Below are 16265 nucleotides of genomic sequence, written 5' to 3'. Positions count from 1 at the left end.
TCCCCATCCCTGCGCGGGGCGTGTTGAGAGGTGGAGTTCCGCTGGCAGCGACGGGGAAGATGCAACCTTAGATGTTTTGCTTTTGTGATTCTCTCAGGATTTATGAACCATTACAGAATGACTCACGCGGCCACGTATTTTCCATGCCTCAACCAGGATCCTCTCCATGCTCTGCATGCAAGAAATTAGACACAATCAGGTTCAGATAGTGTGCAAATCACAGCCCTGCTTCCTATGGCCGGGTCTCTGGAGGGGAGCAGAGCGGGGTTACTCATTGCCGTGTCCTTCATTTTTCAGATGCTGTGTGATCTTTAGTGACTGTTTTAGATGCAGAACAGCTTGCTTGAAGGTTCTATTGCCAGAGGTTTGTCACGACCTGTTAACATCTCTTTAAGTCGTGTGATCCCTGCCCTGTGGGGTAACGATTTGGTTTGAAAAGTCATTCGTTGTGCAATAGCTCATCTCTTGGGAGAAGGCGCTTTTATTGCACGGCTCTGAACCCAAACGCTGTCATAGAACAGGCTGGCGGTTTGAAAGCCGGGAGGGAGGGCACAAACACCACCTGGTCTGTCCCGTACGTCTTTTAAGGCGTGGAAGAGCAAAACTTAGTGGGCAAATAATGGTTTGCTATTTCTGCTCCGTGCCTTTGGTTTCAGTGAGGCCGAGTTAATTCTAGTCCCTGGCTAAAGCAGGAAGAAAACCACAACTGCTCACACACACGTTGTCTTTGTGCATCGCTGTGATACGGAAAAAACAGTTTAAAAAAAAAAGCTCTGAAGTACTAAACATTGAATTCAAGCACTTCCTTTAGGAATTTTAATTTAATTTAAAAACCATTAATTCTTATTCCATCCTGCAAACCTGGAAGATAGCTTTTAAGCTGCTTTTGTCATTGCCTTGAATTTCGAGCGCTGTTCTCATCAGAACGCAGCCCTGAGCACCCAGGCCCAAGCGCTCAGGGTCTCGCTGCGGCCGCTCTCGGGTGCCGTTGGTTCCGATCGTTCCTGCCCAGCACAGGACAAGTCCAGCTCTCCGCAGGAAGCCTGGAGTAAGGCGGCCTGTGTCCTCCAGACACCACCAGCGCTTAAATCAAACCATCCCATGCAACCGATGCATCAGAGGACAGTTCTTAGGAGAACAAGCTTTGTTTCCCTGCGAGCGAGTAACGTGCTGCCCAGAAAGCGGAGTCGCCTTTTGTTATGGCAACGGAAGTGTTGAGGATGATGTAAAGGAAACTCCTATCAGATCTGGGTCACATCACCGCAAGCTTCATCTGCAGAATCTACACATCCATTTGTTGCGCAGAGCTCACAGGGAACAGCTACACATGTTATTACCCAGGAATTTGGGAGGTTGGGGGAAAGGCGGGTGGAGGGTTATTTTCATGGTTGCAGTTGTATTGTCTTAACCTGTAGCAGATGTGCTTATAGATTTCGGGACTGGAATCAGTCACTTTCCTTGAACGCCTGTTTTTTAGCGTGCGAGTAATTGGAGGCCAGGCCTGGACCTTATTTTTGCACCACACCTCTCATGGCAAAAGGTGCCGCTAGTAAACCCATCTGCTAGAAGCCGTGCCTCGCGGGCACCGCTGGGCTTCCAACGCAACCCACGACTCCTGCACGAGCCGTCTGCCCGCCCGGGGTGCGCGGGTCCGGGCAGCACGCGCAATCCCGCCCCATTCAGCTTGGTTTCCTCCCTGCGGATGAACGTGTCCGTGCGCGCAGGTCGAAGCGCTGCCTGCGCGTCACCCTGCGGCTGCTCCACGGGAAGCCCGTCCCATGGCACATCTGCACTGTTCTACCAAATCCAGGCAATTCTGTGGGGACTGTCAGAAACTTTACACTGATCTACAGCAAACTTCAAACAGCGAGAGCCGCTAGACTTTTAAAATCAATATTTTATTTGACTTGAATGTGCAAATAAATATTAAAAAAACTACATTCAAAGAGCTGGCAAAGCAATTACAAGCCCAAAAGCAAAGATCCTTCAAAAAAATGGAAGAACAAACTCTTGAATCCAGGTGGCGCCGGCAGAGACCCAGCGTGGAGCTGGAACCCGGAGCCCAGCAAAGCTGCTCTCAACCAGCGCTGCACCCCCTCCTTGCTCCTGCCACCCTGGAGACAGCAGCGCTGTCCGGGGCCAAAGCCTCGCTCCATCCCTTCTGATTATAAATTAAGGTTTACAAAATAAGGATGCTTAAAAATACCTGAAGTACACTTAAAAATGGGGAGATGGACGACGACGGTGCGCGGGCGCGTCGCCCCCGTGCACCGCGGCACACTTGGAATCAAACGCCTTTTAAGCCACGAGTTGCAACCTATTTTCTAGTAAACATTTTTCTGTATCATAAAACCATAAAATTTGGCACGGTTGTCACCTCCACCCAAGGCAGCGGAGAGGTGGGTTCGTGGAGCTGTCTGGAAGCAGAGGGGAATATTCTGTGCTCCGTGGCCCTGGCGAGACGACGCGCTCGGCGTCCTTCGCCACCCACTGCAGGGCGGGCACGGGAAGAACCTTCAGTAACCAGCATTTGAACAGACCCAGACAACGCGAACAGGAGCCGTGGACGACCAGCCCTCGCTGGCAGCGGTTGTGCAAGGGCAGGACTCAAGGCCTCCCGCCTTCCCTCCTACCGGGTATTTTGCAAAAAAAAGACAAAGAGTCAGTACAGTTTTCTATTAAACGTACCCCCAAGGCCAAGTTTTCTACTGTCAAGTGAGACAATTGCAAAACCAAATGCTGTACAGTGGAAACAACCCAGGACAGATCCTACAGGCTGCTGCTTTGTCTGGCAGAAATTATAACCTAAAAATCAAAACCACAAAATATCGCGGGGCTGAGGGGGTTATTGCCCCAAAAGCCTGGAAAGAGCTGGGAGCGGAGCGGAGGCCGGACCTGCCCCGAGACACGACGTGTGCGACACATGGACAGCGTGGCTCGCCCTCGGCCCGACAGACCAGCGAGGTCCTGGCGGGGCTGCAGGACAGACGTAACTCCATTCTCTTCATTTTTTAATGGATTCAAGTCAGACAATTAACAGCGTAGTGTTCTGCACGGTTCGGGGTAGTTTTTTTGCAAGGTTTCATTTCATAAAAAGCTTTGAGAGAAGTAGACGTTCAGCAGAAAAGCGTCGAGCACGGCTGTGGCTGGACCCAGCTCTGCCGGTACAGATCTCCATGTGTCGCTGGGAACACGGCAGCTGTGCTGACCCAGCAGAAACGGCCAAGAATCCGGACAAACCTCCGGCCCGGCACAAACCGCGCGGCAAGAGCTCCACCTGCTGCTGTTCTCTGCGTGGCACAACCCAGCAGAACCACGGAGTCCGGGCGCGCGAGGAACGCGAAGCGCCTGAGAACGCAGTCTGGAGGCTGCCAGCAACATGCAAAATAAAAGAGATTGAAAGTAAAAAAGGCCAGACCTCGCGCCGGCCGTTCCTCCCCAGGCGCGCTCCACGCAGCTCCGGATCCAGCAGGGGCCGCGGCAGGCGGCGCGTTCGCGGAGCACGGACGCGGGCGCTGACGGGCCTCGGTGCCTGGTGCCGCAAATCACCGCGGCTCAAAGTTCCTTCCCCTTGGCTCATGCTCCAAAATACTGAAATGGATGAGAGTCGGGGCGTTTCGTATGCCGCTCGCCCTTCTCTCAGTTTTGGCATCTCTCCCCAGAGCACCAGTAACAGATACTGCACCTGTTGCCTCATTAGTACACGTAGATAACGAAGCGGCTGTGCCAAGGTGCTCTCAGCCCCCCGGCACTCGGAGGTTACAACTGAAGAGTTCTGCAGGCTCCAAGACGGCACAAATTCAGGAAGAGAGGGAACGTTAAACCCTTCGGAGTGGAAGCAGCTGCCAACATCTGCTCTACCACCAGCCCAGCTCCATCTCCGGCCAAGCCACGAGCGGTAGTTTGCCCAGTTTGCCTCACTCAACCTTCCAGTACGGACTGGAAGGAACACCAGGAAACTACCAAAAAGTGTGCGGCGATGCCGAGAGCCCTCGTCCCACAAAGCTGTTAAAAGTCTCTTCACGACGGCTGGAGGATTACACTGCAAGGAGACAAGTCTACGCCATATGGAAAATACATCATAATCCAAAGTAAAATGCTGTTTGGATAAATATCATGAATACATACATTGCATTCCCACCACTATTCTCAGAGTAAATGTGTTTCACCAGCAACGCTCCTACTCGGCGTGGTCGCAGGACCAAGTCTGTGCTCAGGGTGACGCTGGACGGCGGCTGTACTGAACCCTGTACCTGTTCACCGGGACCCCGTGGACGTTCACCGTCTCACACGTTGTTTTGCACGGCACCATCTCCTCGTCTTCGTCTCCCATCAGCCAGTCTTGAACGACGTCAACCGCCTCCATGGTGACGTTCTCCTCCAGCCAGCGGTTGTGCCACTCTTCAAACTGCTGGTGGTGCTTCAGCAGCACCACGGGCTGGACCTGAGAACGGGACAGGGAGGATCACCGAGAGGTTTCTGGGAAAGAGCCAAACCCTTCGCCTCTCCGTAGGTCTGAGATGCGCCTGCTCTCCAACACAACACAACCAAAAAAAGACCAAACTGCATACCTGCATCTAAACATTTCTATTCCCTAAACTTTGCCACTCCCCCTTAAAATTTGCAGAGTAAAGGCTGCTGGACTAACCCAAAGCACAGAGGGTTTACCAGCCCTCCGTCCAACACAAAGCAGCAACTTCTGGGTGTAGTTTGCAAGAATTCAGCCCCAAGACCCGACTCCCGGCTCCCGCCCTCAAGCCCCGCGGCTGCCCGAGCTGCAGAGCGCGCGGCGGCACGCGCACCTGCTTGGCGCGGCACAGCGCTCCCCGCCGGTACATGTAATCCTCCGAGTTCATGATGAACATCATCTTGTGGGTGTTGAGCTTGAACCGACAGTCCACGTTGCAGGCGCTTTCCACCCCGATCAGCCTCTTCCAGGAGCTCTTCACTTCGCTGCGCAGGGCTCTCACCTGCTTGCACTGCCACTTGCGGAACTTTTTGAGGTTTCTAGAAGAAAAGGAGGATTAGGGAGCGCGTATCACACTTGGTTATCCGTATCGTCAGCTAGCAGAGCTGGCAGCACAACTATGAAATCTGTATTTCCACATTTAGTTTTCAGACTTTCTCCTGGATCTTCCTCCATGCACTTTTGACAAATATTTAGCGAAATGGGAACAAATTAGACTTCAAATTGCTCCTAAAAGTGACTGCTTACACAGTCCCACTCCATTCTAAACACTGTTTCACGAACGAATCTCAGTGCAGCGGTCATAGATCTTTCCTTCAGCACTCTTACCGCGGCGCGCTGGGCTCCAGCAGCCCCTCTGGACCTCAAGGGGGAGTGTGCTTCCCGAGAGATGCCTGTGTCAGCGCCTAAAATCCCCCAAAGCCACGGCCACGCGCGCAGAGGCGGCCGCAGCAGCTGCCGCAGGGGCGGCTCAGGAGGGGAACCCGCTCACCTTTGCAGAAAGACGGGTTTCAATAGGAAGCCGTCGTTCTGGTTGTTGGGAGCTCCTTCCACCCCAACGTACTGCTCCATGTAGTTCGCCAGGTGCTACACAAGAGGCACAAATTTCAAGTTGGATTTCGGTCTCATCACAGCAAAGAACTAGTTCATTTCCAAGCTGGTTTTTAAGCAGCTGCTGATACCGCGCTCAACTCCGAGCTGATTTGCGTTTGAAGCTCTTTTGTTAACACACCCATTGCTGTCAGTGCCCACAGCCCCACGTGGAATCTTCCCACTGCTCCTCCTGGCAACGTCCCACGTTTTGGAAGAGGGAAGCGGGAGAGCGCTCTCAGGCATCCGCTTTGTCCATGGTACAGCAGCCTCCACGGTCACTGTGATCTCACCTGGACCTCCACAGGATCCTCTGTCTGGGTTTCTTCCGTGTCCAGCAGCTCAATGGTCATGATCACCTGTCCTTTCCGCTGAAGGAACATCACCTGTCATAAAGTTACAGGCACAAGATATTGGCCACGTGGGTTCCCAATAAAATGCTGGATATCCACGAATCATTTGGACAACCAATCCAAGCTGGGAGAGGAGTAAGCAGCGGGATTTTCAGGGAGCCAATACGGCACGCCGCTTCCCTGTCTGTGCTCCCGTTTTGGTGCCCTCTCTCCATATCGCTGTCCCCACCGCGGCCTCAGAGCACCACCACCAAACCCATTTTTCCCAAGCAAATTCTTACCTTGAAACAGTTCTCATCGGCCATGCAGCGCTCGGCCTTCCACTGGTAGCTGGTCTCCTTGGCGGCGCGCACGCAGCGCGAGGACAGGTTCCCCCCGGCCGCCCCGCGCTTCCTCTCGCCCAGGTACAGCTCCACCACCTTCAGGCAGATGTCGTCGCTCACCAGGTGGTGAAGCTGCCATGGAAATGGGGATTCAGTCAGCACCTCACAGGAGGAGCGCGAAACTCAGCACAGCATCACACCTCGCATGAAGGAACACAGTTTCCACCCCAGAGACTTCGCCTGTTGCATTACTTTGCAATAAAGAAGCAGAGGAGAGCGAGGGACTGATGTGCCTTAGCTGTAACAAAACTACAGCTGAGTTTGAGTAAAAAGGGCTGGCCCTCTTTGTCTTAGGTGTAGTTTGGGAATTGAAGAATTTTGGAAAGACTAGAACTTAACAAATGTTGGAAAAGGCCAGGAAGAGAAAATCCCTTAAGGTGATCCCCGTATTGAAGCTGAATTATCTCACTGAACTTCTGTTAGCGTGTTTCCCCTATATATATATATATATATGTATCACTTTTCTATGAATTTGCTTTAAGTTTAGTGCGTCCTTGCACTACAGGGTTGTCAGAAACCCGTCTGGCTATTGAAGGGAGATGCGCGGCCCATAAACACTCAGCACAGGACCAAACGATCTACCTGGCGGACAATATTCTGCACCAGCTTGTCCATAGTGAAGCCGATGTAGGCGTGGATGGTGAACATCTCCCTCAGCGTGTCCTCGTACTGCGTGGGGTCGATGTTCCCGTCCAGCAGGCTCCGCACCATGTCCAGGAAGGCGGGGTAGTATTCCTCCAGCTCCACCTCACCTGTGAGGGGAAAAGTGGAGGTAAGAGGCAAAGCAAAGCCAAAAGATATGAGGGACGTCACCAGGACATTCAGTATCACTAACGTGTTTATGGACAGATCACGGTAAGAAGCGCTGAGACTGGAACAGTTTGATCTCATGTGCTTCTGTGACCACCTTGTGTGGTCAACTTTGTTTGAAATCTAAGCAACAGATTAATGCGAGACCCCTCAGAACAGCTGCCAACAGTGGGCGTGCATGAAGGCTCTATGAACTACGCACGAGAGCCCTCAGAAGATAAACGACAAACGTGCTATCCTGTTTGATTTGCTGTATCCACAAATCACGACAGCAGAGGGCTGCGCCTCTGTGCTCCTCACAGACTTGCCTGCTGGGCTCAGCGACTCAGATCTAGAGATCGAACGCTAACAACCAGAGCATGAAGAACCAACTATGTCCCAGGGTATTCTTACTTGGTTGCTTCAGCCTTAGTTCCATGGCTGGATCATTGGTTTTTTCCTTTCTTCCCTCACAAAGGAGTTTCTCTCTCTCTTTTTCAGTCCGATATTCTAGAAGCTGCTTCTGAGCCTGACGATAAATCTTTAGCAGCCTTGAGCACAGAGTCTGGTGAAGGCGGAGGAAGAAATACCAATTGTTATTGACAAAGAAGAGGCTGTACACATCATCCAGAGCGTTGTGGGGCTCGGCCGCCGTCACATCGCAGAAGGTGCCTTTGGCCTCCACGGGACTGCTCGGAGGCCCCGGCGCGTGTTTCTTCCGCAGCTCCGGCGTCTCCAGGCTCTGCCCCTGATGGTTTTCTCTGTCCTCGTCTGTCGATTCTTCAGAAATACTGTGCTCAGGGGGCTGAGAGAAAAAAAGCTCCGGTATGAAGTGATGCACTATCTGCCGGATGGTGGCTTGATCCTCCTTCTGGATCGTAGGCTGCCGTTTGACATAATAGCTGACGAGAGACGCCGCGTCTTCCAAAATCTGCTTGTCTTCGTAGATAAAGATAAGATGAGGCTCGTTTGTGGATGAACTTCTCCCCTCCGAATGCTGCTCCTGATGCTGTAATCAAGAGACAAAGAGATAAAGATCCTTCCACTCCATGCTCAAGAGCCATTCCTGCCAGAAGAAATAAGCCAGGATTAACGCTGCGCTCGGGCCGTTTTCGCCCGAGAACTCCTCAGAGCACTCCACACCAACAAGGGCCCAGGTGCTGCGTAAACGTCTGGATAACACTAAACAAACGGCGGACAGGACGGATGAGTTACCGGCGCACGCACCTCATCGTAGACGCTCTCGATCTCGTTCAGCAGGCTCTTGGAGCGCAAGGCTTTGGTGTCGTTCTGTTTGAAGTTGACAGCCTGGTGGTCGAGGGACTTCAGGTAGGCTTTCTCGTACTGCTCCCGCCAGATCTTGTTGAAGCCCTGCTGGGCCTCTCGCCATTCCTCCTCCTTCGCTTTCAACCTGCGGAAGTGTAGAATCCGCTTCAGTTCAAAGAGACAAGCGCAGAAATACACGCAAAAGCCTTTTTAGTGTAGCCAACTGTCGCGCACCAAACTCTCCCAGGGTTCCTGGGAGTAATAAATCAATCAATAAAGCACCACCACCAAAGATGAGTTATCCTTTGAAACAGCGTCTACAGAAAACAGTTGTTTAACCACGCTCACGGGAGAAATCCACCACAGCTTCCAACACTCGAGCTTCCTCCCACAGCTCCTCCACGGAATCTTTCTGCTTCGCAAAGACTTCCTTTGGTTTGGTTTGGTTTGGTTTTTACGGTAACTGAAGCACCACAACCACCCACCAGAAAGGCAGAGAAACATGATGGACTTCAAACTCAAAAGCGGCTCAGTTCCAAATCTAACCCAAAATTGTGGCTTTGCTTCAAGCACAGCCCAAGAAGTTTAAACACAGAAAGAAGCATTTTCAATAGGCTGCTGAAATATTTTTAGAAAGCAGCATCTTCAATAAGCTCCTGAAATCTTTCTAGGTATTTCTAAACATCTGCTAAAACATCTGTCGCTTTAAAATTAACAAAAACCTACTTTATTTCGTAATTCTGCATTAAAATCTACAGAAGTGAAAACCAAGCCACTTAATTTTGGCAGAAATCAGGCTTTACCATCCCAGATCAGCTTCTTAAAGACCCCAGTGAACACAGAACAGGAATTACCTCTTCAGAACAACAGGAACTGCAGTAACAGGGTTTTTCTTTAGACTTTCGATGATCTCCGGTGCTTTGTCCCCGTAGATGCGGTAGATGGCCCGGCGCTGGATCACCTCGGACGTTCCCCCCAAGCAGTCGTCCAGGCGGAACTTCTCCTGATCCTCCTGCGCCAGGCGGGACAGCTTCTTCTGCACGCTCTCCAGGACGCGGATGGTGGCTAAATTGGTCTCCAGGACAACGTCCAGCTGCGGAGAGTTCACAAGAGACACCGTGTAAGCACAGACGCGGCCCGAAAATGAAGAGCAGCGGCGTTCACGGCTGTGCTGTGCGTTCCAGCCCCGCTGGGTGCAGCTAAGAACCATCGGCAGAGGTTTCTTACAGGAAGATATACCCGTTCTCCCAAAGGTAACATGCTTTTTAGAACGGGACTCACGCCTAGAAAGAACTATTAGACTCCAAGCAAGCGCAAAACAAAACTCTAGCTCAAACCAGCAAAAAGAAATAGAACTTTCAGTATTTGGCCACCAATGAATTGAGTCAAAATCCTCCTAGCGAGAGGTTTTTCTCGCTGGGGAGGTGCAGGTACCTCGAACCGCTCGTCCTCACAGCGGTGCAGCTGCTCCTCGTACGGCGTCTTCTTGGAGCTGACGAAAGTGGAATCTTCAGACCAGGATGGAAATGAAACCCAGGTGTCGTTCAACACCTGCAACAGCGCAGAGACGCGACTCTGAGCAGAGCCGCACGAGCCCAGAGCCCTTCTCTTCACTTCAGGCTATTTAACGTTCTAGTCTGTCTATAGGAACACATTTCTGTATGCACACAGCCAAAGATATTACTTGAGATGGGTTTAGATAAAATTAATGAAATGCCTGGGAATACTCGTTTCAATAAAGGGGATGAATAACTGCTCTGAGAAGCTGGCTCAGCAGCAGCAAAGCAAAGAATCCACAAAAGGTGTGACCCCCAAGTACCTCCTTGCAAATGGCTGTTCTTCCACTGCACTTGGGCTGCTGGTAAGTTTTTGGCAGAGCCCGGTAGCTCGAGCCGATGCGTTTGCAGGAAGCGTAATCGATTTCCCGGCTCATTCCGTCCCCAGATCGGTCGCTCAGTGGAGAAGCGAATGAAAGCTCCTTCACACCAAGAAAAGACTTGAACTGCGCAAAGAGTTCTGGGAATTTCCTTCAAAAACACAAGGAAGCGGATTTGGTTATTCCTCCCTGATTTTCTCCCCTGTCGTTGGAAGGCAAAGAGCGCGAGCGGCTCGCAGCAGAGCTAGAACCAGTCATCCTTCCCACAGCTCTGAGACTGCACCTTCACCCCTGTTACATTCGGAGAGACTGGCACGGGGAGTGTGAACAGAGCTCACCCTCCAGAACCCACGAGATCCTCTGTCCCCAATGATTTAGCATAATGTTGGGTATTCTGCTTCTTGTGAGGCTTTCAACTGGACACAGAGAGGAAAATATCCTCCCCAAAACACTCTTTAAAAGCTGCCTAGATATGTTAAAACATTCCGATTTTATTACTCCTCTTTTTGGATAAGCCTTCAATGTCCTGCACGCTACCTAGGAGGTACTTCTGAAGTTAAATCTAAAGTAACAAAGGTCACAATGTCTACTGAACAGTGACAGACTAAGACATCAAAAGTCCAACAAAGCAGAGAAGACAGTCGGGAACTTACCCTAAAAACGGTGTAACCAGCTGGAGCAGCTCAGAGCCGGAGACCAGCTCCTGGTTGAAGAGAGCGATGCAGCGGAGGAAGTTTTCGTACACTTCCTGGCTCTTCAGCACCCTCCGCACCTACCGCACGGTTGGGAGAGAAACGGTCACATCGCTGAACACATCTGTTCAGTGTTCATGTTCTACGTGGCCTGAACCGCGGGCACAGCGACAAACCCTTGTCTATACTGCAACACGTTAGTAAAAATTGCACAAAAATGCCCAGTTTCAAAGAATAATCTGGTAACTGCAGGTGGTACCATGAGGAAACATCACTGAAAAGTAGAGAAAAACGGGTTTGTAAGAGACAAGCGTTCAGGAAAAGGTTAATTATTGGTTTCTATTTGTCTTCCAAACCCATCTATTTTCTCTATCACTTGAGAAATCAGGTAATTGCCAAGTGCTGGCACACAGATTGCACAGGGAAGCAAGCAATTAATAACCATATAAATGGTTGACAATCAGCCCCAGAAGGTGAGCACAGGCCCAGCACCGACCTTGTCGAAGAAGGAGAACTCCTGCAGCGTGCCGTACTTGCCCACCGTCGCTACCGACAGGTCTTTGGTACCTCGCAGTTTCATTTTCTTCTGTTGAAAGAACAAGCAGTTAAAACGTGACTCAAACGCGATCAGATCCCACCTGGCTGACACGGAACAACCCTGCAAAGGCTGAAACGCGCGGTTTCCCACAGAGCGGCCTGGCGGGGCTGCGTCAAGGCCTCCACTAAGCTCAGGAGAAGAGAACACACACAAGGATCACCAGAGGAAGAATTCCAAATGAAGATTTATCTGCAGAAGCAACAAACTGGCCCCTTCCAGAAGGTGATTTTTTTGTATTCAACGTAACCAGCCACACTTTAAAAATTCCCTTTTTCTACAGTAATTATTATTTTAAAAATAACTCTGAAATTTTGTTTCGCATACCTGACACCTACAGACATCAAAGATGCTACTCGTGGCAACTTTACCTCAGCAGTTACCTGAACACCACGTTCTCACCTTGGCCGGGCCGGACACGGGCCGCAGCAGCAGCGGTCTGGATCGCTTCTTGCTGTGTTCCAGGTTCTTCTCGTGCTCGCTTTTCTGGACACTGTTCACCTCGCACGGTCCATTCCCTGTGAACTGAGGTAAATTAGGAACGTTTTCAGTGTTCTCTTCTTGACTGGTGCAAAGAAAGAACCAAATACATCAGAACAGGAGAGAGAACGTGTAGGTAAGTCACCTGTTCTGTGACATTCCAAACAATGAAAAGGAGCAAAGTTCACATACTGGCTGTTTTTCCATAATGTTTTGCATCCCTAAAGCTTCTTCACGCATTCTGCATACAGAGAATGTTCAATATTCTGCCTCGTTTTACACACACACATACCAAGGACCTTTTGGCCTCCGGGAGGAACTGTCCGAACTCCGAAAGCAGATCCTCCTGTCCCCTGAACAGATTCGCCACTTCGGTGAACACTTCTTCCTCCGACATGCCCCGGAAAGGCCGGCCCTTCGTGTTCAGCTGTTCCTTCTGACAACCAGAGATGCACAGATGTTAAACAGAGTCAAAAACATACCTCGTTCCACAAGAAAACTCATCGACTCAGCCAAAAAATATATGCTACGCAACTTGAACTAACGACCGGATAGCCCAAGGTTCTTCCAGTGAATCCTTTCGCACAAAATATCGCTAAATCAACTGAAAGTTGGTGAAGACAGAGCCAGAGACAACCCCTTCACACCTCAGACACTGCAGAGCTCTTCAGTTCTCACACTTTTGTCATTTTGTGTGAGTGTCTGAGGCGATTGCTGGACAAAGGCCTGGGAGCCGTGTGAGACTGTTCGACAGGGAGACGCTTCAATCGACAACAACTGCTCAAGCAGCTACAGCACAAGCCCCAAACCTCCTGAGCGGCAGACCTCTCACCTGGTAAGTATGAAGAATTTCCAAAAAGGATCTGTAAATTTCCGGATGGTCGAGGAAACGCGTTTTGATCTTATTCACGTAACTGATGGCGTTATTGAACTCCACGGAATCGGACTCCAGAGGAATCTGGGACTTGTCGTCCTTGTAGGGGAGCGGCTGCCTGAGCTCCTCGGCGCAGTCGCCGTGGCTGTGCGCGTTCTCCGGGGAGCAGTGCAGCACGAGGCCGCTGCCGGCGCCGGGCGGCTCCGCGGGCGCCTGGGCACAAACACAGCGGAGTTCAGCAACAACCTGCAGCGGGGGTTCCACGCTGCTCAGCTACAAACACATTACCACACAGAGGGGAAAACACTATTTAATTAGCCAATACACTTCCCTGCCTGGTTTATTAGCACCATCAGTTACAAAAATCCCCTAAGTTCTATCTGGCTTATGAAGCATCTGCCTCATTTCTGCCTTTCTCCACTATCCATTACCCAAACACCACGCACCGCGATTCCCGTTGCTACTGGTTTATTTCAGAGGAACCAGCAGTTTTAAGAACTGTATGAAAGATACATTTCTAAGCAACAGAGAGATCTAAGGGAACCGAGATCTAAAAGATATTTACTGCTACTAATTAGAGTTAAAGCACAAGTTTATTAGTAGAATTCAGCCTCCACAGCCACGCAACAACAACAGAGGAGAAGCTGAGGCCAGTATGTGCCCACCTGTATGATAACAGCGTGTTTCACTGCGGGATGTTTGCAATCGCGTGGCAATACCTGTTTTGCCTGTGACCTAAACACATTTCCAGTTTCTCCGCGGAGGGCTGGAAATGGGATTCTGCCAGGATTTCTCCTGGAAATTTGTCGCTACACATACCATGTATTACGAATTTACAGAAATATGTCAAGCCAATTACAATTTCCAATGTGACTGAAGTGACACTTCACGCAAGAACATCATTCTTGTGTGAGCTGAACGAACATCTGGTTTGAGATTTAATAGTTAAATTTATATTATACTCAAAATACACTTTGAAAAACATGTAAAAACTTTAGCAACATGCAACACAAGTAAATCTACAGAGCCTAACGTGTGCAAGAGATGTGTATAGTGACACAGGTAACAGAACTGATTACAGAACATGAGCTCTATAACCTACCTGACTATTCAGAGGTGACTGGATACTTAACTTCCCATTCTTTGGAATTTCGATCCTGTAGCCCAGAGGAAGGAAAGCATTGAATCCTACGATGAGGTCGGGATGCTCGTGGAAAAGCTGCGAGACACGTCGGATCACTCCGGGTGTGTCGATGCTGAAATTGAGAACAGTTTGTTACTTGCGTCCAAATCAGAAACACGAGTTACACCCAGAAAATGACAGAGGCACGCGAAGCATCTGGCTTCTTAGAAATGCCATTTTTTAACAAGCAAGTTTAGGAACCTTGGACTGAAATATTAGCCCAAGGAGATGGAGCGAGCGCTGCAGCCTCGTGCTGGGAGCGTCACCCGCAGCGAGGGGACGCGAGTGTGCGTGTCACCCGAAACGGGCGCGTTGGCATCGCCCAGAGCTGCCGGGCTGAGCGGGAAGCAAAAAGACATTTGTCTTTTCCTGTGGACTTCGCGTGTGGACAAGGACGGGCCGGCCAGAGCTGCAACGCGCTGCCGGAGGAGCTGGGGAGACGGGGTGAACCTGGGCCCCCCAACGCCGGGCAGCGCCCGGAGCCCCCCGGTTCTCACCTCTGGCTCTTGAACTCCTTCATGATCTCCAGGAAGCCGTTGTAGGTGGCGGGGTCGCTGCCGAAGCGAATCTTCACCTGGTCCAGGTAGGAAAGCGCATCCTCCACCTGCGGGGCCACAGGGCGGGTGAGCCCGGGGACCCGGGGTGGGGACGGGGCTCCCCGGGCACGGAGGGACAGACCCGGGGGACCCGCGGTGGGGACGGGGCTCCCCGGGCACGGAGGGACAGACCCGGGGGACCCGCGGTGGGGACGGGGCTCCCCGGGCACGGAGGGACAGACCCGGGGGACCCGCGGTGGGGACGGGGCTCCCCGGGCACGGAGGGACAGACCCGGGGGACCCGCGGTGGGGACGGGGCTCCCCGGGCACGGAGGGACAGACCCGGGGGACCCGCGGTGGGGACGGGGCTCCCCGGGCACGGAGGGACAGACCCGGGGGACCCGGGGTGGGGATGGGGCTCCCCGGGCACGGAGGGACAGACCCGGGGGACCCCGCGGTGGGGACGGGGCTCCCCGGGCACGGAGGGACAGACCCGGGGGACCCGGGGTGGGGATGGGGCTCCCCGGGCACGGAGGGACAGACCCGGGGGACCCGGGGTGGGGATGGGGCTCCCCGGGCACGGAGGGACAGACCCGGGGGACCCGGGGTGGGGATGGGGCTCCCCGGGCACGGAGGGACAGACCCGGGGGAGCCCCACGGCAGCGGGAGGGGCAGCGGCCCGGGGAGGGGCGCACGGTACCGGGGGCTGTGGAGAGGGCGGGGCCGGTACCGGGGAGAACGGAAAAGGCCCCGGGAGGATGCCCGCGGTACCGGGGGGGACACAGCACAGGAACCGCGGAACGGGCCCGGGGGGCTGACGGTACCGCGGGAGGAGGGCGCAGGCCCCAGGGGACCCCGCGGTACCGGGGGGAGAGGAGAGGAGGGCGGGGGCGCCGCACGGCACCGCGGGGAGACGGCCCGGGGACAGCCCGCGGGGACCGGGCGGGACAGCTCCCGGCGGGGCCGTCCCGGGGGTGGCCCTTGGCGGGGTGGGAGGGGGGAGAGGGCAGGAATCCCGGCGGCCCCGCTCCCGCACTCACGTGCACCGGCAGCTTCTCCTGCGCCGCGGCCCGGCCGCCCCCCCCGCCCCACCGCGCGGCGCTGCCCCCGCGCCCGCCGCCGCCCCCCGCCGCCATGTTGGGAGTCGGGCAGCAGCGCGCGCGCCGCGCCCCCCCCCGCTCCCTCCGCCGTCGCGCGCCCGCCCGCCGTCAGCGCGTGCGGAGCGTTGCGTCAGCGCGCACGGGCCCGCCCGGCCCGGCCCGGAACCTTCGCGGCCGCCGGGAGCGCGCGCGGCTTCCGGCCGTTCAACCGTCATGGCGGGAGCGGCGCCTCAGGAGCGGCCTGAGGGGCGGGACGGGGCCCCGGCGGTGAGTGAGGGTCTGTCCTCCAGAGGGTTCTCCTGCCCCTCTGCTCTGCCTGGGGAGACCACACCTGGAATCTTGTGTCCAGCTGTGGCCCCTCAGTTCCAGCAGGACAGGGAACATTCCAACCCGCCTGGACACCTTCCTGTGGAACCTCAGCTGGGTGTTCCTGCCCCATGGGGGGATTGCACGGGATGAGCTTTCCAGGGCCCTTCAACCCCCGACACTCTGGGGTTCTGTGATTTTGATCTCCGGGCTGGTGGTGCCAAGGTCCTGAGGTGCCAGGCTCCAGGTGCCTCTGTGATGGGATCGGGGGCTCT

At 53.5% G+C, this 16265-nt stretch overlaps 1 protein-coding gene across 2 annotated transcripts; it reads right to left on the bottom strand.

The window, feature by feature from the left end:
• Positions 1–1879: 1879 nt before the first annotated feature.
• Positions 1880–15775, bottom strand: SIN3B (SIN3 transcription regulator family member B). Of its 2 annotated transcripts, XR_014185997.1 has the most exons (20): positions 15625–15775; positions 14546–14652; positions 13968–14121; positions 12824–13078; positions 12284–12427; positions 11914–12036; positions 11413–11502; positions 10878–10996; positions 10168–10375; positions 9783–9899; positions 9203–9441; positions 8310–8493; positions 7497–8091; positions 6876–7045; positions 6192–6365; positions 5851–5943; positions 5460–5554; positions 4803–5007; positions 3686–4444; positions 1880–3591 (listed from the first exon to the last, which is right to left on the bottom strand). XR_014185997.1 is itself a non-coding variant. In XM_082072125.1 (19 exons), the coding sequence occupies exons 1-19, from the start codon at positions 15718–15720 to the stop codon at positions 4214–4216; spliced, it is 3399 nt and encodes a 1132-aa protein (XP_081928251.1). In that variant the 5' UTR covers positions 15721–15775; the 3' UTR covers positions 1880–4213. The 2 variants fall into 2 exon arrangements, 1 of the variants encoding a protein (XP_081928251.1); XM_082072125.1 differs by having other exon boundaries at positions 1880–4444.
• Between the last annotated feature and the right edge of the window lie 490 nt (positions 15776–16265).

The sequence above is a fragment of the Streptopelia decaocto genome, assembly GCF_964273445.1.
Source record: "Streptopelia decaocto genome assembly, chromosome: 24".
In the NCBI taxonomy this organism is placed as follows: Eukaryota; Metazoa; Chordata; class Aves; order Columbiformes; family Columbidae; genus Streptopelia; species Streptopelia decaocto.
Note: the sequence above shows the minus strand (reverse complement) of the source record. Positions and strands in the feature narration are given on the sequence as shown.